Source organism: Aspergillus niger, assembly GCF_000002855.4.
Source record: "Aspergillus niger supercontig An07".
Classification (NCBI taxonomy): domain Eukaryota; kingdom Fungi; phylum Ascomycota; class Eurotiomycetes; order Eurotiales; family Aspergillaceae; genus Aspergillus; species Aspergillus niger.
In genome coordinates this window covers 1,916,587-1,939,383 of record NT_166523.1, presented here as the reverse complement: position 1 = coordinate 1,939,383, position 22,797 = coordinate 1,916,587, and the positions used below count along the sequence as shown (strand labels likewise).

At 49.9% G+C, this 22,797-nt stretch overlaps 8 protein-coding genes across 8 annotated transcripts; 5 read left to right on the top strand and 3 right to left on the bottom strand.

Moving 5' to 3' along the window:
- Positions 1–264: 264 nt before the first annotated feature.
- Positions 265–2,870, top strand: An07g08800 (uncharacterized protein; the record flags this gene model as incomplete). Its single annotated transcript, XM_059748672.1, has 10 exons — positions 265–363; positions 510–606; positions 987–1,024; positions 1,059–1,231; positions 1,265–1,328; positions 1,572–1,616; positions 1,684–1,738; positions 1,949–2,064; positions 2,206–2,215; positions 2,410–2,870. 10 exons carry the CDS (start codon positions 265–267, stop codon positions 2,868–2,870), a joined length of 1,158 nt encoding a protein of 385 aa, XP_059601069.1.
- A 433-nt stretch (positions 2,871–3,303) lies between these two features.
- On the top strand, positions 3,304–3,559 carry An07g08790 (uncharacterized protein; the record flags this gene model as incomplete). The annotated part of the gene is made up of 2 exons (XM_059748671.1): positions 3,304–3,310; positions 3,348–3,559. 2 exons carry the CDS (start codon positions 3,304–3,306, stop codon positions 3,557–3,559), a joined length of 219 nt encoding a protein of 72 aa, XP_059601068.1.
- A 533-nt stretch (positions 3,560–4,092) lies between these two features.
- An07g08780 (uncharacterized protein) lies at positions 4,093–4,383 on the bottom strand (the record flags this gene model as incomplete). The annotated part of the gene is made up of 4 exons (XM_059748670.1): positions 4,093–4,163; positions 4,197–4,237; positions 4,280–4,305; positions 4,378–4,383. 4 exons carry the CDS (start codon positions 4,381–4,383, stop codon positions 4,093–4,095), a joined length of 144 nt encoding a protein of 47 aa, XP_059601067.1.
- A 4,569-nt stretch (positions 4,384–8,952) lies between these two features.
- On the top strand, positions 8,953–10,713 carry An07g08770 (uncharacterized protein; the record flags this gene model as incomplete). The annotated part of the gene is made up of 6 exons (XM_001391914.1): positions 8,953–9,196; positions 9,252–9,413; positions 9,458–9,566; positions 9,612–9,649; positions 9,695–10,650; positions 10,702–10,713. 6 exons carry the CDS (start codon positions 8,953–8,955, stop codon positions 10,711–10,713), a joined length of 1,521 nt encoding a protein of 506 aa, XP_001391951.1.
- A 118-nt stretch (positions 10,714–10,831) lies between these two features.
- An07g08760 (uncharacterized protein) lies at positions 10,832–11,941 on the bottom strand (the record flags this gene model as incomplete). The annotated part of the gene is made up of 1 exon (XM_001391913.1): positions 10,832–11,941. One exon carries the CDS (start codon positions 11,939–11,941, stop codon positions 10,832–10,834), a length of 1,110 nt encoding a protein of 369 aa, XP_001391950.1.
- Positions 11,942–13,299: 1,358 nt separating this feature from the next.
- On the bottom strand, positions 13,300–16,964 carry An07g08750 (uncharacterized protein; the record flags this gene model as incomplete). Its single annotated transcript, XM_059748669.1, has 6 exons — positions 13,300–13,548; positions 13,613–14,205; positions 14,264–15,892; positions 15,942–16,303; positions 16,481–16,686; positions 16,872–16,964. The coding sequence occupies 6 exons, from the start codon at positions 16,962–16,964 to the stop codon at positions 13,300–13,302; spliced, it is 3,132 nt and encodes a 1,043-aa protein (XP_059601066.1).
- Positions 16,965–17,554: 590 nt separating this feature from the next.
- On the top strand, positions 17,555–18,586 carry An07g08740 (uncharacterized protein; the record flags this gene model as incomplete). The annotated part of the gene is made up of 2 exons (XM_001391911.3): positions 17,555–18,040; positions 18,128–18,586. The coding sequence occupies 2 exons, from the start codon at positions 17,555–17,557 to the stop codon at positions 18,584–18,586; spliced, it is 945 nt and encodes a 314-aa protein (XP_001391948.1).
- A 977-nt stretch (positions 18,587–19,563) lies between these two features.
- Positions 19,564–22,056, top strand: An07g08730 (uncharacterized protein; the record flags this gene model as incomplete). Its single annotated transcript, XM_059748668.1, has 6 exons — positions 19,564–19,694; positions 19,736–19,751; positions 19,834–19,936; positions 20,003–20,239; positions 20,302–21,382; positions 21,438–22,056. The coding sequence occupies 6 exons, from the start codon at positions 19,564–19,566 to the stop codon at positions 22,054–22,056; spliced, it is 2,187 nt and encodes a 728-aa protein (XP_059601065.1).
- Positions 22,057–22,797: the final 741 nt, after the last annotated feature.

Sequence of the window (22,797 nt, the reverse complement as noted above, 5' to 3'; positions counted from 1 at the left end):
GAAATTTTTCTTTTTTTCCTTTCCCCCTCACCCCATCTGTCTTTTGGGGGCTTAATCTTGGTCTGTTATTATTTCATATTATTATTTTTTATTATTACGGTGTCACCATGATTTTTATTACTTTATCATGCTTTGTCGGCGATGCGCAGGAGTGGAGCGGCCGAATTTAGCGTTGGCTTTTAAAACGATGTGCAGGAATCCACCTGACGGGCCACTCCCGTGTGTGAATGTCCCTAATTGACGACTAGAAGCCAGACTAACACAATGGGTCTCGCTGGCGAGAACTTGGACGCTGTTCACCACCACCGCCATCAGAGACAAGAGGGAGGCGCCGATCCTCCATCATTCTGCGGTATTCTCTCCGTTCGTCCATGAACCTCCCATTGGAGGTATGGAGGATTAGACTTTCCGCAACCATGGGCAAGCGGGGGAGAAGAAGGGCTTTGCCATCGTCTCAGAGGGCTGTTTAATTACCTAGGTTAATGGGATGAAGGGAATAAACCCCATAGGGCCCAAATGCAGGGTGGAAGGAACATGGCTCCATTCGTCCAGCAAGGGCTGCAGACTCACACGCGCACAACCTCTCAGATGGCAAATCCTTCGTGTGTGTGTGTGTGTGTGTGTGTGTCTCTCTCTCTCACTTTTCTCTGCTAGTCGACGACCGGGTATCGCCTAAGAACGATTGACTTTCCAAGCCCGGGGAAAGCAAGGGCAGGTGGAGATTAGAGGCGCCCGAGGTCTGGGGAAACAACCAATGATGATAGTAAAAAGCTGCCACTGGAGACTCGAACCTCCGAGGCCTGCGTTGTTATTGGTGTAACCCATCAGATGTCTTCGGCCGTAGTGCTGCCTTAGTACTAAGTCAGTAATACGGTAAAATGGATGTATCTCTCTTTCTGAGCTGGAGTGGTTGTTGTTGTTGTCTCTCTCCAACTGACTGCTACTTGGGTTCTCTCCAGCTGCAATAATAACTGTGTACATTCCAGGTCTCATGCCATATGGTATGGATTATTCCACAATCCTTGTATGTTTATGTATATCATTATGGGGCTCTATAGATTATGATTGCCATCTCGTATGATGTGGTGCTTTCCTCGTTTACCCGTGCTTTCTTTCTTTCTCTTCCCTCACTACCAGCCACCCTCCTCCCTATTACTAGTAGTGCTGTAGTCCCTCGTAGTGCATCTACTAATCGATCGCCAAACGGTGCGGCTGTTCCCTCCTTCAAAGGGTACGGGTAAATTAAATTACTTACGAACATCAGTCTCCAGCCGGATCATCCGCGGAGTGTGCTGTCACTTCCATTACTGGATGTCACCCCCAAGCCAGTGAGTACCTACTCTGTTTGTAATGTGGCTCTCGTGGGTATTCCTCAATTTTGAATCCCATCCATCATCACCCAGAGTTACGACGTTGATGGTATGTCTCTTTCCTATCTATCTCCCAGTTTCGATCTTCGGATCTCTTGCGAAGGAAAATAAAGGGAAAGAAAGTGACCATCCATCCAACAATCCCAGCAGTTCCCTTCCCTTTCCGTCCAATTTAGACTGTACTGCACGATGGCCAAGTAGCATCTAACCCGAAAAGCTGAGCCCACGCCTCATTGCCGCAAGGAGGTGTGACCCCGACCGAAGATGGACCCAGTTCTGGTCCCATACAAGCTAAGGGTTAGTCTACATTTAGTTGGACGCTGTGGCTCATTGGAGAAGTCCTAGCTGGCTGACTGGTGGAGAGAGTCGTAAGTAGTAGTAGTACAGTTGCTTTGGCAGGTGCGGTGATTGCGGGCCCTTACCTCTCGCATCACTTTTGCTGCTTAAGTTACTACGTACTGCGACGGGGACTGTGCCTAACTGAGGTTTAGTAGTTTAGTTAGCTGACCCGGCTGCGACTGTACCTGCTTTTTTGCTTACATGCTTGCGCTTGCTGAGCAATCACTGATTGATCCCAGGGTGGGTAGGGGGAATGGGACCGGGCCCGAAATCTGATGCTTTCCGAGTCTCAAACCGAAGGGTCATGCCGTTCTCTCCAAGCGCCCTTAATACAAACTACGGTCCTAGATGCAGTGTGAGATGCAGGCAACGCGGCTGTGTGGGTTTGCTCAATATGCTTAATCTTCCTTTTGAGCATCCTCTTGAGGGAATTAATTCCCTGCAGGGTATCTATCTGATATTCATTGCTCTATCCCAGTATTCTGACTCTCTGTAGTCTACAGTTGGTTCGTTTTCAGCGGAAAACCACGGAGAACTTTCTCCCCGTTGATCGCCGTGACGTTGAGCATAATTCCGGTACATGCGACACTATCAGTCATTATCCGCGTAACAGCAAAAGAAAAAAAAAAGTACGATGTTGCTATCGGCAGGATCAGCATTTAACCTAGAGAGTAGCTATCTTCATGCTACATCGGACTAGATACTGCTAGACACGAGACGAACACTTCCATCTGGGTCGACCCCCATCGGCTCCAGATGGGTAGATTCCCCGTGTGCGGCGGTGGCGGATGCCACCCGACGGACAGCGATTCTGGATCCTGTGGGAAATACTACGGAAGAGGTTTGGGGATAGACTCCGTTCTCGGTCTGTTTCGTCGCGGCACAAAGGGACGCATCCCCACTTGGAGCACCTCTTGGCGACCGTTCTGCCGCGTCGCCGATTTTCTCTCTTCTTTGCCTGTTCGTGTCAAGCTCAAACTCGGAACGTCGCCAGCCGCGTCTCCGAGCTGCTCCCTGAAGCAGCTACGAGCTACCAGCTTCCCCCCCCTTATTCTCTCCCTCCTGCCTGCTCTCCCGTCCACAGCCTCAATTGATGGCGTACGAACAAGCTCAAACTGGCCCGGGACCCAGTCTCCCACTGCTCATCGTCATTTAAAATGAACCCCCCTTTGACACTTTTGACACTGACAGGAGGGTAATCCCTGAGCAAATGTCCGTTAAGCTAGTCGGATTGCAAATTAAACATTCAATAGTTAATCAGTCGGGCCTTTTGAAGGTGGAAAGCAGAGCTGTCAAAGAGTAATGAACCTCGCGCTTATCATAACAGTCATTATAACAACAATAACCATTCAGCCAAAGAGCTGCTTTCTCTCCAGCCACTAGTTTCGCACAACACTTGCTTGCACTATCGCTTGGGATTTTCCTTTTTTTCTTTTTCCTTTTATTTTCCCTTTCCTTTTTCCCTGCGGACCTCGGCAGCTACGGAGTTCGGGTCGGGAAGTAAGCCGTAAAAATTTCTCTCACGCGGCAATTCCAACACGAGCAGAGCTACTACCATCCACAAGCTAGCTAGCTAGCTAGCAAGGGAGCAAGCATGCCAGGTACGACGCACACAAAGAAAAAAAAACCTTCCTGCAGGGTTTTCTTCAAGAAGCGAGCGCGTTTCTCCAGCAACAAACGAAGCCAATCCTTCTAGAGCATTTAGTTCGCATCCCTTCCCTTCCTTAGAAGGTGTCCAAGACTCTCTACTCCGACCGGGAAGCTTGTTCCTAGCGAAGGCTGCCGGCAAATGCTATGCAGGGCGAGACTATGCAGGTCGCTGCAAGAAGACGGAGCACACCAACCATTAGCCCAACTAACTTAGCCTAGATACTAAGGACAGTAGACCACGGACACACACACACCCATCTGTATCTAGTTTAGATAGATACAAGTCCCCTCGTATGACTCCCAGTCAACATGCGCTTGGGCTCCGCTCTAGATCGTGGTCCGGTCGTGCACTAATTCCTGCAGCCAAGAAATGAGCTGGGCCCCGAACAGGCGAATCATTCATCCTGCATTCCCTGTCCCAACAAATAAATTATCCACCTATCTGAACTCTGAGCGAGAATCAGAAAGAATCTTTCTTCTTTGGCGAAAAAAAAAGCTCGGTCGCAGTTCGTCTGTCCATTCAGTTCAGCTTGTGCGGCGGGGCCCAAGGACTATCTACTAGTTAGTATATGGCGCCACTAGAGATACTCGCCTGAGAGATAGAAGATACGGAGACTGGATACCATCGCTAAATACCTCGTGGCGATGATGACAATGATGGAGTTTTATTGGGTGTGGATGGGAATGGGACATCTCAGCCTACGGGATCCCGGCCCGGGCACTTAGCTAACTACTATCTCCATCTCACTAAGGTAGATGCGAAAAAGAAAACACTACAGTACCCACGATGGCTTCCTTCATGTGCTTGGATAGTAAGTTAGTTACCTAGTTACTTACTTGGCTTTTCTAAAGTATGTCCGTAGAGTCCGGAAAGATATCTGCCTAGTTAGTTAGTAGTCTACTATCTAGGCAAAACGCACGTGCACGAATCCATCGCCTGTCTTGGCTATTATATGATATTACGCAGTAATCCACTCCCATTATATATCCATTATATTACAATATATTATTATCACACCTTCATTATTAAGTCTTTTATTCCGGTCTAGGCTGATTTAGGCCTGAGAAGCAATTTACCCGTGTCGGGGAGGTGTCTCAGTAGATTACTCCGTAGTAACTAAGGATATGAGTGGTTTTAGTTATTTAGTAGTGCTTACCATGTCAATTTTAACAGAGTACTTACTACGTAGACTAATGTAGGTAATCTGCTGGGTAAATGATGAGAACCCTTAATGGTAGATTATATTTCATTAATATCGTGGTCTGGGTGGTTATGTTACCGGAGATGGGTTTGATTAGATGTGATTTGATTTGATTTCTTTGTGGGAAATTACTAGTAATGCATCATCATTTGGTTTGGTTTACAGTGGCTAATTAGGATATGGAAGTGGAATTGAGCTACTACACGTAAAAGCTTAGACCAGTCGGCTTAGGCCGCTGTATATTCCATCTTGAGCATACTGTTGACGGAGATATCTTCTTTTCTTTTGTTTTTTCCTTTTTCCTTTTTTCTTTTTGGCTTCTACCTGTTTGGGTGGTGATTTGTTGGTATAATGATAGTGATCAATTTCGAATACACACTACTTCACACACACAAAGTGTGATATCACTAGTACTAAGCATGGTAACCCTATTCATACAGAGTAGATCCTGAAGATCCCATCTGACCGACTTCTTTGTCCATGTATATTTTCTTGGTACTAGTAGTGTTATCATTGTGGATTCCATTTCATTCTGTGAGTACCCTGTAGGGATTCAAGGTTTGATCGAGTTCTATCTATCTACTAGTAGTACTATCGATTATCTTGAGTTTGAAGAAAGGTTTATTCTACTATGATGTAATATAAGAAGAGAAATATGTATTTCTCAGTTGGTATATGTCCGTGTGACGGAAGATTTTTCCAATCTATTGAATGCTAATTTCAGTCTATTTCTTTTCTTTTTTCTTATCACATGTTGGCACATACACTACTGTGTTTTGTGTAGGATTCTATTAATGGATTCATTATGCAGCTTGTGTATGTATCTTGCATTCTACTTACCCCTCATGGATATTTTGGAGATCCTCGTGGACAAATCTGATGTTTCGAATATGTGAACAGCTGATGAGGGGAACAATCCTGCAAACACTGGATATTCGGAGAAGTATTATTTCTCCGCATGGTACACAGAATAAGCACATTAAATGGGTGGAAGAATATGTACCATGTACATATGCATACCCACGTGGTGTATGTATTACTTAGCTCTATTGCTTAATCCCGTGTGAGTATCTGCTTGGTTGCCTATCTGCTGGTTCTGCGGGGGAATTGCAGCATTCTGGTGCGTTAGTGGTCCACGTCACTGTGTTCCAATTTTGGACTTGTTGATGCAGCTGAGGTGTTGCTTTTGCTTGAGACGGTATAATTTGGTACGTAGTATTTTCTCTTTTCTTTTTCGCACACGGCTCAAGGGATATATCCCTGCGTGTAGATATGCTACTTTGGGAAGGACATCCACTCACTGTATTCTGGTACGGGTCTACACATAGAAATGAGGTATGACTACCCTGTCGACGATCAACTGTCTGGGCAAAGGATCTGACTATTGATGATGGGCAATGAGCACGGTCGTGGATCGATGACTGCGTAGGGATGTTGGGGTAGACAGCCTGCACAAGGTCACGGGATGATGGGAAGTGAGGGGGATCGACGGCTTATCGGAGGGAGGGGATTTTGAATCTGATATTGCTGATCGAGCTGACACGACACCCTCTAACGCTGCCGACGCTCTAATTTCGCTAGTTACGGGTGATCTCACAGATTCAGAGATGACAAATCGGGCGCATCTTTCTGAGATTGCTTGGAGAGCAGCACTTGCAAGGTCAAACCATGGATGATGTTCCTTGCGTCCGGACCGCCCTTGTTTGGTGTCTGGTCGGTTCCACAGCCACGCTGCTGGTACCGAGACCTTGGAAATTGGGCTGTGGATGGCTATTGTTCCTTGGGTTCTGCCTGGGGTCTGGGGATTTCCCGTTCCCCGCGGCCACTGTGTAGAGGTGGCTTGGTATAGATCCTGCCTGGGCAATCGACAAATGATGAGACGCGTTACTCTATACCCTCGGCTCGGCGGAGCGGAGAAACAGACCAAAATCTTACGAGTTCGATTATGAATAAATCTGGAGCTCTTCTTCCAAGAAGCTATGCGCCACAGTTGGAAGGACTCGTATTAGGGTCCACTGCAGCTGAGAGGGGATATTCCACTTTTCTCATGTTCTTGCTTTTTTCGAAGGTCTGTCTCTCTTTGTCCTTCTTGAGCCTGGTCCCCGCCTGCGGAGATGCGGTGACCTGAATGCTCGGATATGACTGGCTGGGAGATGGTTCCAGAAATCCCGGCAGTGCCGTGCTTCTGGTAGTACACTTGCCGTATTGCTCATTCAAGGTTTAGAACCCGCCTGGAATTCAGCAATGATGCAATTCTTTTGTGTGTGTATAGTTTTCTGCTCTTCGCTTCCACCTTCGTTATCTCTACCACGCCCAATTTTGAGTTACATCTGGTGGAGTACGTCGGGGACAATGGACATTGTATCGAGGTTGGGGAGCGAAGGCGGCTGGGGCAGGAAAACCGGGTTTGTCCCATGGCCAGTTGGGCCGGTCCACATGCGAGTAGAATCTTCGAATCTGAAGCGAAAGTAGGATTCAGTCCAAGTGCTTATGGCTCCATAGTTCATGCAACAAAGCGAAAACAGCAGGTAATCTTCACTTACTAGTCAGTAGATGGCTAGATAGGTAGGTTGCTGGAGTCCCGTGCCGTCTAAGCACGACGCCTTGTAGATCTTCGTCTTTCACCCACGCGCCTTCGGGCTATCCTAGCCCCATCACCACATGCCAACCAGGTGGCAAGCTAACAAAGTAACAATTCATTCAAAGTCAATCACAGCCGGCGTTCGTGACGATCTTTGGTGGGATTGATGGTTGGATCGAGTGATGGTATTTGTTGATGTGGGGAGGAAGATCTACAGAAGAAGCGGTCTGGCATCCTCCCGGTTTCCTCACCAGCAGAGGCAGTGCCACCACCGAAATGGCGTCAATGACTATCGAGGGTCCAAGTGGAATCAAGTGGATTCCTCGGCTCTATCCTTCGATAGTAGGAAAGCGGCGGGGTGTTGAGAAATCTTCGAGACGAACTGTCGTTCTTCATGCGCTTCACCGACTCGATAGTGGCAATTTGACTGATTCGAGAAATGACAAATTTGTTGATAGACCAGATGCCACTCCGAAAATCGTGAACTGCAGTGATCGGGGTTTGCTGTCGCTGAATGGACGAGCTTCTGCTCGTTGCTTTTGCTGATGGCGCACGAGCATGTCAAACAGAAAAGGAAACAACCCAAACAAGCAAAAATCTCGCCGACCATCGTCACTGCCACTTGTTGATCTCGACTCTCTTCTCTCAATTGCTCAATTTACTCTCTCACAGCCAGCGCAGTTCAAAACGCAGGATAAGATACTTCCATAGACTATACCATCACCATAATGGTATCCGCTGGAAACTGCTGCTCCGACTGTGACCTTGCTCTGCTGAAACGTGTGCGTGAAGGCGAATTGCTTCACGACGACTGAAAGCATTCCTAATCAGAACGTGAAAGACAGACTAACAGTATAGAAGCTATGGTTGCATACATGCAGTCCATCTACAATACCGCTATGCTCTACCTCGGTCGCATCGCACCCAGATGGTCCTCACCACATTCTCATCAAGCCATGACTCGGTAGCTGGGCAAGTCTAGACTTAGTATTATCGAAAGAACATCCGAGGACACGATGCACCGAAGAGTGATAAGGTGCCCGTTATCATCTTGACAGACGCCGCGTCGTGCGGGGTTGATAAGCTGCTGGCTCAAGATATCCCCGTGAAAACCGGCTTACGACCTTCTCTTTCTGGAGCGATCATCCTGATAAACCTGACATTCAGGGTCTTTATCAGTTCTATCAATCTCTACCAGTATCTGTATTTCCTGACTAACTTCAAAGAGAAGGTGCATTGCGCGCGGTCTGTCAGACGATGCTGATTGATATCGACTGGCCAGCTGCCACTCAAAGTCGGCTATAGATTGCAAGCGTGCTGACGTTTGAAACATTGCCCATGTTGCATCCAGAGAATCCAAACAGTCAAGGAAATGATCTGAGTTGCGTAGATTCAGCTGTAGGCAAGACTTTGAGCTTTTGCAGTGATCGTATTCTCCGATCAACTTAATCCGATACTAATTGATAGTTATAGAGGTCCGTGTGTTATCAATCTCCATATAGGTCAAAGCAGCACAAGGCATGATTTTGAATAGCCGCTATTTTGTTAAGACAGGACCTGGGAGCCAATCAAGACAACCAGGAACTACAATCAGTCGGCCGAGCACAGTACCTTTTCACGATTCGCAGGCGCTTGCACAAGCATATCATGGTTATCAGTGCGATAGCATTTCCAATCACTTGGAAGTTAGCGGGGTATAAGAAAGGTGCTGAGATATGTCTTCACCTGAAGTATCTCATGTTCTGTTAAAAACAAGGCCGAGCCACGTACACCCATCGAGGACCATCAGATGAGAAATATGGCGGAAACCATGACGGTTTCGACATCAGGAAACAATGAAAAGTTTGTCGCCACAAGTGCAGTTGACGTCGAATCGAAGGCAGACGGTCATGTATCCTTTGGCCAGGCTGATGCAGCATTGGAGTACCTTCGTGCTGGCGAGGTGGCTACTTTCTCTGATGTAGATGAGAAAAAGCTGCTTCGAAAGATCGATTGGATGGTTGTGCCCCTAATGTGGGCAATCTACTTTCTGCAATACCTAGACAAGATCCTAAGTCAGTGTGACGTGACGACGTGCTCTATTCGATCCAGAAGCTGACCGGGTTGCAGTCAATTATGCATCCGTCATGGGCCTTCTTGATGACACTGGCATGCGAACAGACCAGTTCTCAAACCTCGCTTTGGCATTCTACGTGTCCTACCTCTTCTTTGAACTTCCAACCGGATATTTCATGCAGCGTTTGCCGACAGCAAAGTACTTGGGACTGAATGGTGAGTGAGTTAACTAATCCATTTTGGCAAAGCTGACGAATAAGTGACCCTCTGGGGCCTTTTGACAACTCTCAATTGTGTTGCGAAGAACTTCCCCGGACTCGCCGTTCTTCGAGTGCTCCTAGGATGTTTTGAAAGTGCTGTAGCACCTGCGTAAGACACCATCTGATGTAGCAAAGGCTCGTCTGACGAGATTAGATTGATTCTGATAACCTCCATGTGGTACAAGAGAAACGGTATGCAATCAACCCCGCTAGTTCACATTCACTAACCTAGTGAAGAACAACCTAAGCGCATCGGTTTCTGGTACCTGGGCACAGGCACCGCGACCATAGTAGGCGCCCTCGTTGCATACGGGCTGCTCTTCTATGGAGGGGACAAATTCTACTCCTGGCAGATCATGTTCCTGATCTTTGGGCTCATTACTATCGCAGTCGGAATCACGGTCATTGTTGTCTTCCCAGACAACCCTATGAAGTCCCGGCTAAGCCATGAAGAGAAATTGATGGTAATTGAGCGTCTTCGCGAGAATAGGACGGGTATTGAAAACAAGAACCTCAAATGGGGGCAATTCTTCGAGGCCTTTAAGGACCCTCAGACATACTTGATTGCTATCATAATTGCCTCAGGGAACATCAGTAATGCAGCCATCAGCAGCTTCTCGTCCCTGATCATCAAGAACTTCGGTTTCGACACCAAGGAGACTGAACTGCTCACGATACCGGGCGGCGTCGTCAGCGTGATTAGCATCTTACTCGGTACATACTTGGCAGGCCGTTTCGACCAGCGGTGTTTTTGCATTATCGGCATTCTATGTTCGGGCCTCCTTGGAGGTTGTCTCATGGCATTCGCTCCGAGTGACAACAAAGGCGCCAAATTGGCAGGAAACTACCTGACCAACTGCGTCGGCGCAGCACTTCCCTTGCTCTATTCTACCGTCGGGGCGAATGTCGCCGGTCATACTAAGAAAGTGACCATGAATGCAATCGCCCTGATGTCTTTTTGTCTCGGCAACATTCTAGGGCCGTTGTCGTTTCGCACTGAGGACGAACCAGAGTATATGCCAGCCAAGGTCGCCATTGTAGCCACTGTCTCTGTTGCGATAGCTTTTACCGTAGCTCTGAAGTGCTACTACATCTGGGAGAATCGGCGACGCGATAGAAAGTGTGCAGGGCTGCAACATGAGGAGAATTCCGAGTTTTTGGACCTTACAGACAAGGAAAATCTAGAGTTTAGAGTAAGTTGTGCATCTTGTTGGTATATTCGGTAGTACTAACATGACCTATAGTACAAGCACTGAGCTAATGAGAATATTAATGCCATGTCTGTTAATTTATATACAAAGAGAATCTATATACACTATGCAAGCGCTCAACATTTATGCCACGGAAGTTTGAAACACGGTCTCACACCCTGGATCAAGCAGCAACCTGGACGGTCTTGAACTCTTCACTGAAGTCATAATCAATGTAACCCTTGGGGTCCTTGGGCAAGTAGAAGACCTCTCTCTCGTACGGGCGGAGAGGAACGTTGTTCTGAATCTTGAACGGAAGGTCAGGGTTCGCTGTCCAGGGACGGCCAATTCCAACAAGGATCTCGTGTTCCTTGTACTGCACATCAGCCGCCTCCTTGGCCGAGTCAGCCTTGTAGCCACCGGCAACGATGAGAGGGCTGGCGTCGCCATACGCCTTGACGAAGAAGTCCAGGGAATCTTGGTCCGAAACCAGCCCCTCAGCATTTCCGGCGATGCGTGGCTCGACAAGGTGCACATAAGCCAGCTTGAACTCGGCCGTCTTCTCAGCAAGGTGAGTGAACTGAGCAATGCGATCATCCATGCGCATACCCTGGAAAGTACTGAAAGGGCTGTAGCGGACACCGGTGCGGTCCGCGCCAATAGCATCGGATACAGCACGGATAATCTCGAGAGCGAATCTGGAACGTTTCTCCACGCTTCCACCCCAGGCATCCGTACGCTTGTTAACGGTGTCCTGAATGAATTGATCAATCAAGTACCCATTGGCACTGTGAATCTCGACACCGTCAAATCCAGCCGCAATGGCATTCTTCGCTGCCTGCACATAGTTGGCTATGTATTCGTGGATCTCCGCTTCAGTCAACTCGCGAGGAACAGGGCCATTGTCAAAAGCAACAGCGCTACTAGACACGACATCATAGTTGCCGTTGGCCTTTAGGAATTCCGGACTGGCGACGCGACCCAGCGCCCAGAGCTGCATGTAGATGTATGAGCCCTTCTTGTGGACAGCGTCGGTCACCTTGCGCCACTGCGCAATTTGCGCGTCGTTCCAGATGCCGGGAACATTGGGGAATCCGCCAGCAGGGGGCGCAATGATGGTGGCTTCCGTGATCAAAAGGGTTCCGGGAACGGCAGCACGCTGCTCGTAGTGCTGCGTCACAAGGTCAAGGGGGACGTGGTTGTCGTCGACACGAAATCGAGTCATGGGAGCCATGGCGAGACGGTGGGCCAGGGGCATACGGCCGACCTGGATGGGGGAGAACAATTTGGACATGATGGTGGCGGTCTATATGGACAACTGGTCTATATAAGGAGGGGTATTGAGATATGTGGATAAGGTATATCACAAAATGATACTGATGAGAGAAAGAGAGGAGATGAGAACTACTACTTATATATACCCTGAGGACCAGGCCACACTGATCCGACATTTATCTGGAAACAACTAATCCCCTGTGGCACGCCATAGCCATACACCCATGTCTCGGTACGAGACCCAAGGGGAGGGCCAGGAAAAAAATTATGGAACCAAATGGAGAGAAGATCCACACCTTGGATTTCTAATCATCAGATCAGGGAGAGAGAAGATCTCAGTTAGGCGTAAGGATTATAGCGTAGCATCGCTCGGAGTACAGTCGGGGTATGGAAAGTCAATTCTACATCCAATTAGCCTTAGATCCTCTGAACTAATATCCTAACCTATCATCAACGAAGTTGAAGTATTCTCCGGATTGACATACAACGAAGTAGGAAATATAACGATTGCACACCTCTACGGCAACCATCGGCACTTCTGCACCCCGAGGATCCGACCCGAACCAGAGTATTATCCTGAGCTCAATATGGACCTCTATGCTAATAATCAGACATACGACATGAAAAAAGCCTAGAATATAGAAAGAGAGAAATACATCTGGATGTCACACTTGCGAACAACAACACATTCATCTAGTAGTTATCTCCCATTCATCTCCATACACATAAGCAGTAAACTAAGCGCGGCGATCCTGCAGAAATCCCAGCCCCACAACAGCGGCTGACTAACCGTCGATTTCTGCAGGTGGCGGCCACATGGCGTGTTTGGCTGACAAATTCAACAACTAATCAATCAAACTTGGCACTCTGGAGGTATTACGGATTTAAGATAATGGTTCTACGGATTTCTGCTCCTTCGTCGGTCTCCGGTTGTATGGCCGAGGGGGGGGGTAGGTGCTTACTTATTTGTGTATTTGCTTGGTTATAGGGTACGATCTTCAATTACTTTGTTGGGTTACGAGGTGATGACGATGATGATGGAGTGGTTGGGGTGCAATCTATAGGGTGCTGATTGTTTTTGGTTAATTGTTTTGCAGTTTATGGTGATGTTGGTGGTGGTGGTATATGGCTTCTTGGTCCGACTTCTAATAATGAAGTAGTACGAAAAGCTGGATGTATCTATCCATCGTCATTTAAATCCCATTATCCATGTCCTTATTCCTATCCTTATCCAACTAGTAAACATGACCCTCACTCCGTAGACAACAATGCCGGGGGTATTTATTTGAAAACACAGACACAGCTTTACAATGATCGCACAACGAACATATCAATGAAACCAGGTTAGACAAGTACGTGTATCCTTATCACCGTCAATCAACTCTCGAGTCTCCGCGCAGTAGCCTCGAGCTGTGCGTTGAATGACTTGATCTGATGTAGCAGACCGCCTTGAGCTCCAGGGGCGATGGAGCTCACGTTCTCCGCAACGTTGCGGACAAGGAACTCCAGTCCGGCTGTGGAGGAGGGTTCGGGGTTCTGGGAGCTGGATTCGTCGACGGGGCGATTGCGGCTGCGCTCGAGGGCGAGGTCCAGACTGTGGAGGGAGTTGTTGATGGTTGAGCGGGCCTGGGGGGACGTTTGTTAGCAATGCTTGGGGTGTATCTGGTAATATGCTTGCTCGCTTGCTTACCATTTTGGCATTCTCTTCCTCACTGTGCTTCCTCCGTACGGCGTCCATTTGCAATGCCACGTCTTCTCGTTCTTTCCGGACTCGGTATAGTCGGCTCCGCAGATCCATCATCTCCCGTTTGGATTTCTTGATTTGGCGTCCGAGAACAAAGTTACTGTCGAGCATTTCGCTCAGTTCAAAGAGACGGCCCTCGAGTTCCGTGCCGTAGGCCTCGACGGCCTTCTTCTTGCGTGTCCATTCCGCACGCCGGGCGGCGTTGCCTTCGTTCGCGATCCCGTTCTTGAGTGTCGCGAGCGTCTTTTCTAACGTCTCGCGGCAGATCTGGCTTAGTACGTCTGCTGCGTTGACGCCGCCTCGGCTCACAAGCTTGGTCTGTTGTTTCGCCGTGAGTCCCTCGGCGGACTCCTCTTCCTCGTCGGACGATTCCTCTGGTTCTGGACCTTCTCCAAGTGCAGTGGCGTTCACGAAACGATGGACAGTCACTGGCACTGTTTCTCCCCGGGGTTGTCTGGGCTTGCGTTTCTTAGGTGGTGGTGCTTCTTCGGTTGGCTCGGCTGGCTCGGCTGGCTCGTCTTGAGCTGTAGCTTCTTCAACTGCGGCTTGTGTTGTGTCATCCTTCTCCTTTGACGCCGGTTTGCGACCGCGAAGCACGTTTGGCAGGTCTTGCCGGTTCGGGTTCCGCTGGAGGCTCCGGCTGTGGTTCTTCTTCGGGCTCTGGTACAGGCTCGGGCTCGACTGCCTCAGCTTGAGCTGTAGGTTCTTCGTCCGGAGCCTGTGTCACATCGTTCTCTTTCCTTGACAGCGGTCTGCCACGACCACGTTTGGCAGGTTTAGGAGGTTCTGTTTGTTGTGCCGGTTGTACTTCTGTTTCAGGCTCAGTCTGCTCGGCTTGTGCTGGAATTTCTTCGTTCGAAGCTTGCGCATCATCCGTATTCTCCGGCAATGGTTTCCTGCCGCGACCACGTCTGACAGGCCTTGATGGTTTGGGTTCTGTCCGTGCTTCTGGCTGTAGATATGCTTCGGGTTCTGTGACGGCCTTGGACTCTGGCTCTGGCTCATGCTGCTGCTCTTCCGGCTGATGCGCCTCTTCCTCGCGCATAGGCACTTCTTCCTGAATATCCTGGGATCGTGCCGGTTTTCTTCCGGGGCGTCCAGCGCGCGTCGACTTCTTGTCCGCCACCGTAGTAGGTCTTGGCAGCCGTGATTGTCGACTTCCCTTGGTCACGGTACCATCCTTTGGCTGGGATGAAACAGTCGCGCCAGTGTCATCGGCGGGCTCTTCTTCTACTGTAGGAATACTGGGCATAGGCTCCTGATTCTTCCCGATACGTCCACGAAGTCTCTTTCTCTCCATGCCTTGGGCTGGGGCGCTTTCTGCTGAGCCAGCCCTGACCACTCTAGACTGTTTAGCAGTTGTTGAATGCGGTTGAACGGATGCTGCGCGTTGCTCTCTCGTTCTCTTGGCTCTCGGGGGTGTTGGAGACTTTGTCTGTGTTGTAGTACTATGAGGTTCGGCTGCTTTCCCGATGCCGTTCGTCTCTTTGGGCTCGACAGCATCTTGAGGCTCAGCTGCCTCTTGAGTTTCGCTAGCAAGTAGTAGAGATCCAGTGGCTTCGGCCTCGCTAACGATTCGTGGTTGGGTGGTTTTGCCTGCAGCGGTGGTCTCTTCTTCGCTAGATATTTGTGCTGCGGGGATCTGCGATTCACTAGTAGCCTGAGGCTCGGTAACGTCCTGTGTAGTGTCATCATGACTCCCGGTAGTATCAGGCGCAGCAATTTTTGGTGACGCTGTGACTGGTGATTTCCCATCCGGTGATGTATCCATTGCTGCTGATACCTGCGAACCCTCCACATCTGCTGCCTTGGGGCTCACAGCGTTTTGCGGAGAACCCCGCGGAGAATGACGCGGAGAGCGACGCGAAGAAACGTCACTATCACGGGATGTACGTCTCTTGCGCTTGCCCCTTGTTTCCTCGCCAGGCGGAGAAGGCGTCGATTTCGCTTGGGGTTCTTGTTGGGGTTCCGGCGGCGGTTCCGTGGCATGGTAAGGTGCTACAGGCTCTGCCAACTGCGGTAGTTGTAAGGGTGCAGGATCCTCCTGTACAACATGTGTAGTTGACAGTTCCTCTTGAGAATGTTGTGTGCCATTGAGAGCAGGTGGACTCGTCGGTTTAGGGGGCGACTGGAGGGCGGCAATTGATGCGACGCCGTTGTTGAGGGGCTGCGAACTCTCTTCATCCCGCGCGCTAAATGATATCGTCGAAGTTCTTCTAGAATGATCTTTGGCCTATTAGCATCCTGGTGGCACATCTAATTATCTTATACGCACCAAGTTTCCTTATCTTGCGACTAGGTCCAACTTCCGGCGGATCTTCTGTAGGTAGATCATAAGGCGATGGACGCGGCGGGAGTTTGTTGCGCGCGCTTCCAGGTGTTCGACGAATAGGTCCCTCCTGCGCCGGCTGCTTTCTTTCCGGCGATATAATGGAAGGTTGCGTAATCTCCGGTTCCGTTGCGGCTACGGGCGTCGTCGTGTTCACAGCAGTATCTGTCGTCGAGGCCGGTGGTGGTACAGGAGGGAACAGCGAAATACCGACATTGTCCGGTCGCGACGTGGATTGAGACGGTTCATCGGAGGCAGTAGGCAGGCCAAAAGAAAACCCAAAGTCTATCGCCTTGGTCTTGCGTGACCTAGTAGACAGTCACAGCGTTAGCAAAATCGGATTCTGGGTGAGTTCGTCGCGGGGTTCGGGATGGTGATGCGCGTACGCTGCTCCGCGCTGCCGCATTTGCAGCCGCTCCTCTCGATCTGGATAGTTAGATTACCATTAGCATTGGCGCAAGCACGGTGGTGTAAGGACTGCATACTGGAAGCCATGATTGAGAGGCGGCGCTCCTGCCGAGCTCAACGCGCCAAACCACACGCGAAGGGGGAAATGGTGGAGGGAAATGTGGCCCAGCGATGATGGATGGATGGAGAGGAGCTGTGATGATGGAGCGATGCCGCCCGCCGGGATGGCCAATGGTGGGTTGGCGATGCTCCCGCCATGTGGGTGCCCGTGAACAGCCGCAGTCTATGTTTACATTCTATCATCTCTTTTGAGAAGAAGATCAAAGCATATCGCCATATATTCTTAATCCCAATAAACAGATTTTACGGGGCTATTCTTTGTGCACATAATTTCCGCCGGTTTCAGGAAATCGGTGTCATACGATGGCTCTTTGCTCCGGACTACTCAGTACACTGAGTTGGCAATACTAGCAAATCGGACTGTCTTGCAGATATACACCTTGCCAACCACTTCAGAACACATTCTAGTGATGACAATGAATGTGTGATTTGAGACAACATTATGGGACTTTGGCACCGTGAATGGCAATTGCCAATTTAGTGGTAGATCTCACCAGTGATCCTTCTGACGTTGGATTTCTTCCCGATGCAGGCTATTTATATATAAAGGCTGAGTACTAGTTGAGTTCCAAGTTATGGAGCGCCAACGTTCAAGGTCCAAAATGCTCCAATATTATGAATGATACAGCTGTTTTTCACAACTGGTATTGTGCTAGAAACAAAGATTCAGCCTACTATTGACTCTAGACGGCTTTTCTCGTCTTCCTTCTGATCTCTTGACTCTATTTCCATACTACCATCATGTCTTCCCCATACTATCGCAAGTATTCCGCCCTTTTGACGGATAACTAAGGTTTGGCAAGGCCTCGGGTTCGAGCCCCGGCTCGGATCTTCGCCCTTTTCCTCTCCTGGCTGCGCTCTAGACTAAAGCGGTATGGCGGTCGGTCAAGTGCCTTTGCGGTCGGTCTCCGCATGCTCCAGCCAATTCTTCTCCATATATTCCTCAATACTCTTACCTATTAACCGCGCATTCTATCTGGCAATCGGACCATTACTCTTCCGAAAAAGGACGCCTTCACTGCACTCACACCATGGGCTGGTTTTGGGGTGGCTCGAACAAGGACGACCCGGTCAAAAAGCTTGACCCGGGCTTGCGAGAATACCTCGAGCATGAAGCTCCAGAGAAATACGTCCCAACCACTTCAGTCCCCTCATCGCAGGACCCCTCCAAGACGGTACCCCAAGATGCGAAGCCATCCGTCAGCGCCGAGCCTTCCGAACCCGCCCTTCCCTCCGCTTCTCTATTCCAAGATGGCCGTTATGCGCATCTCTGGAAGACCTACAAGCCGCCCCAGGAAAAGGAAGCGACGGAACAGAAGACTGCAGAGCGAGTGATTGAGAAGTACAAGCAGCGCGGTGATACCGTGCACCGTGCGGCGATGGAAAATTGCGCCCTGGAGCATGAGGACTTGACATACTGCTTCCAGACTGGCAATTGGGAGAAACGATTGCGGGCCCGTGTGACTCTGTGCTCTGAGGAAAACGCTAAGTTCTCTCGTTGTTTTACCACCCAGGCTGTAAGTGCAGGCGCAGTTAAATCGGCTCTTTTCTTTCCCTGCGATGCCTGAGCTGTTGTCGGTCGGTATATGCTGACGGTAATCCAGAAATTCCTCCAGGCACTAGGATACGCTTCCTCCTTCAACTGGGACGAGGAAAGGGAAGAACGGATTCAGATGCACGCAGATAAGCTCTACCATCAGATGCTTGACTACGAGAAACGGGCCGAAGAAGCACGGAAAGCTGGACAGGAGCCCCCGCCTCTCACTTCTCTCTTCAACCCCCAGGCAGAGGCACAGCAGACACCCGCCAACGCACCAGGAGCCCTGGAGATTCCTGGAGGTGAGACGATCCCGACAGGACTGAAACCGTCCAAACCGTTGGCACAGCTTACTCCACATGAACGAGAATTGGAGATCCGAGCACACAATGCGCAGCTGGAGCAACAGAAATTGTACGTACAGGAGGCATCGCCATTCATGCAGACACACGAGGACGCACGGCAAAAGCGCAGAGAGAAAGCCGTCAGCTGGTTCGGCGAGACGATTGGCCGCTGGGTTACATAAAGCATATGCGTGGTGCTTCCATTATGGACTGGATCTTTCTCTTCTCTTGTGTATGATTACCCCATTTGTCACCCCCTCCAGTAGGAGTTATGATTTAGAAGCGAGTCTGCGACAATCGACGTTGTTACGCATGGATATGCAGGGCCAACGGATTCCAGGGTGCTTTTTTACCCTTCCAATAGGAATGCAGGGAGAAGCCAATGAAAGTAAACCCAAAGTAAACGCAAGAGAAGCGATCCCTCAGGTACCATCGCTGGGTATATATCTGCTTGCTATACACCTTTGAGCTAGGAGGAATGATCCACCCCAAACCATGGGCAAAATCATATATCGGGTCGCGTAGAAAAACCGACCGTCTGGTATGTTCAAGACATGCATAAAGACAGGAAATAAACCTCAGTACCAGAAGCGTAGAAAATTGCAACCACGGGGAGTAGTTGAAATGCTGATCGATTGCATCTACAGGAAAGATGCTGACGGTCAGGGCGGCTGTCATTCGCCGGGCGCGTTGAACGCCAGAGCGACACGAGGAAGCGAAACCAACACGGGAAGCATCGACATCACCACTACGACCCTTTGGCTCTCTGTCTCTGGGCCCTCTTTTTCTCTTCCCATTCAAGTTCCCTCGATACGACTTTGTCACTACTCACTCCCTGGCCACCTTCACCGGATCTATCCCTTTCTTTTGTGTCCCCACTGGAATTCTCCGTCCCTCCACTGGTCGTGCTCCGCGGCACCTGATTAATTGACTGATTGATCGATTGATTCCTCTCGTTGCTCCAAGCAATAAATTAACCTTCTCTACGAACGGCTCCCTCCTCCGATCATTACCCCTTCTCGCTTCCTCTTGCTGTGGCGATCTCACACCCTTTCCACTGTCAGCATACAATATCATCAAGCTCTTCCCCTGCGCGCAAGAAGAGCTGTAGTCCTCTCCGTTACTCCCCAGGGGCCCTCATTGAGCTGCCGTGCTCACCATGAAGGCCACCCCGTTGCTCATTTCGTGGCACAACGACAATGCCCCCATCTACTCGGTCCATTTCGACCCCAATGGCAAAGGTCGTCTGGCCACGGCCGGCAAGTATGATAAACTACTCTTTGTGTTAAGGTCAATTATGGGTCCATGGTGTTAATGTTCCTCCTCCCTAGTGATAACAACGTCCGAGTACGAAACCCCCTCACCAGNACCTCCTCCCCCTCCAAACTCCTCCTCACGGCCTTTCTCTGACACAAGAATACCACCATAGCTATGGAAAGTGGAGACAACTGGCGAAGAACGAAAAGTGACCTACCTAAGCACACTGATTAAACACACCCAAGCTGTGAATGTGGTCCGTTTCAGTCCTAAAGGTAGATATCTCCTCGATCCATATACCGAATCTTGTCTCTGACGGCTCGTCTTCGTAATCTTTTCAGGCGAGATGCTGGCATCTGCCGGAGATGATGGCAATGTGTTACTCTGGGTCCCATCGGAATTGCAAACACAATCTGGTCTGGGTGAAGATCGTTCTGACGACAAGGAAACATGGCGTGTAAAGCACATGTGTCGGTCTTCTGGTGCAGAGATCTATGATCTTGCCTGGTCACCAGATGGCGTGTTCATCATAACAGGAAGCATGGACAATATTGCCCGGATCTATAATGCTCAGACAGGTGAGCGTCCTCTTTCAGAATGCCTCGAGGCATGCCTTTTCCGCTTACGATCAAAAATTTAGGTCAAATGGTACGCCAGATCGCTGAGCATTCGCATTATGTACAGGGTGTAGCTTGGGATCCTCTGAATGAGTTTGTGGCGACGCAATCGTCAGATCGCTCTGTCCACATCTACAGCTTGAAAACAAAGGATGGTCAATTCACCCTTACATCCCATGGGAAATTCCTCAAGATGGATCTCCCTGCCAAACGCATCTCTTCCAGTAGCCCAGCTCCGCCGGATCCTTCTATTCGCTCCCAACCCACAGCGCCGAGCTCTGCTGCTGCTATTGTGTCCCCTGCCCCCTCTACCCCGGGCACACCGATGATCTCGAATCTGCCCATGTATCCTCCACCGGTGTCACACAGCCGACGCTCATCCTTCGGGTCATCTCCCTCGATCCGTCGATCGGCATCCCCAGCGCCATCCTTGCCATTGCCCGCAGTCAAGCCACTGGAAGTTCCCTCACCAGGTCTGCTGGGTGGACTTGGCGTCAAAAATGCCAATATATATGCCAATGAGACATTCACCTCCTTCTTCCGGAGGTTGACATTTGCCCCCGATGGTAGCTTGCTATTCACGCCTGCAGGCCAATACAAAACTTCGCATGTGTCTGCTACCGATCCGACAAAGACTACAGATGAGATTACGAACACTGTTTACATTTACACTCGTGCCGGCTTCAACAAGCCTCCCATCTCACACCTTCCGGGCCACAAGAAGCCCTCTGTGGCAGTGAAATGCTCACCTGTGTTCTACACGCTTCGGCAGGGTCCCCAGCCTGCGAAGCATATCACATTAGATACCTCGTCAACGGAGGAATCTTTCTCTTCTCTTCCTGAGCCGGTAGTGAGCTCTACGGGGGACAATGCTTCTATGGAACCCCCGACGTCGGCGCCGAATGACCAGGCAAAGAATGGCTCGACTCCCAAGGCCACGGATCGACTTGTAAGCCAGAGTCCTGCACCTGTTTTCACGTTACCTTATCGGATCGTGTATGCTGTGGCGACCCAGGATGGGGTCATGGTATATGACACCCAGCAACAGACACCAGTTTGTGTCGTTAGCAATTTGCACTTTGCCACATTCACCGACTTGACATGGTAAGCTCTGTCTCAGACATAGGAAACCGATTAGCGATGTACTAAACGTATCCAGGTCAAACGACGGATTGACTTTGATGATGAGTTCGTCAGACGGCTTCTGTTCGACCCTCGCGTTTTCCCCGGGAGAGTTGGGCCAACCATATGTGGCTCCGGCATCAGCGGCTCAACAGACAGGAGCTGCCGTTTCATCCGCCAATAACACGCCGCTCCCCACGCCTGTCACTGCCAAACCAAGCTCGGCGGTTCAAACAAATCCGACTCAGGCACCTCCCGCAAGTCCGGCACGGTCCAACTCTGTCTCTTCGGTTACGACACAGTCTGGTAGCTCGAGGCTCATCAACAACCCGACGCCTACGCTTGGGTCTGTGCCGCTAGTGACAGCAACCCATTCAGCCCAGCCTCCGACACTCCCGCTCACTACCCCGCCGCAGACCCCCATGTCCGCGGCCTCCCAAAGTGGGACAAGCTATGTCAGCAACAGTGTTCTGGGCAAACGACCCGGTGAGTCTGAGAAGGAGGACGACAAAGATCAGAGCGCCGCTCCGCAGGCACAACAGCAGAATCAGCAACAGCCGAAGAAGAGACGGGTTGCACCGACCCTGATATCAGCCGGCACCAATCCGTCCGCTACATTGCGTGACGAGCCACCTAATGCTGACGTGGGCGGTTAAATCTCGCCTGACAAAGACGTACCCTTATCTGGTCGCCCAAGTGTAACTATTATCTGCTGTTCCTCGTCCCTTGCCCCTCACCTCTTTTCGCTTTTATCCGTGTAATGTCAAACGCGGGCCCGGATGATCTGGTTGCTACGATTATTATTATTATTATTCCCTTGCTGATGATTTATGCCTCTTTTCTTTCTTTTCCGTCTTTTTGACTTTGCTTTTTCCTTCCTCCCGATGGGTCTCGGTTCCTTCCTGGAAATCCCGGTAGAGTTTTCCCACGCGTTCCGGTCATGCATGCATGCATGCATGCATCTATTTTCCCTCCATTCTTCTGGCGCATTTACTGTAACCTTGCAACCTCATCCCCTCATCCCTCTTACTCTCACCTTTACTTCTTTTGGCTCAACTCACGCGGGGGCTCGGAATTACTGTATGTATTTACTCATCCCGCTTTTTCCATAACCACAACCCTATTTGTCTATCTGTTCCACCTTGGTGTCTTCATGGTTACTGTTCCTTTCTATGGTCGCGAGTACCCCTTCTCCCTTATTCTGTTCTCTCCCGGGTTGCATCTCTTATTTCGCAAAAACAGGGGTGCATTGTGCATTGACTATTGACTCTGGCCATGGCTGCGGGGGAGGTAAGATCCATAGGTAACTAGTTAGCTAGTAGGTAGGAACCTGTGTCTGGTTGTTTTTGGAATAGATCATCAATCAGTCAATCATTCAATCAATCAATCCGATCTAG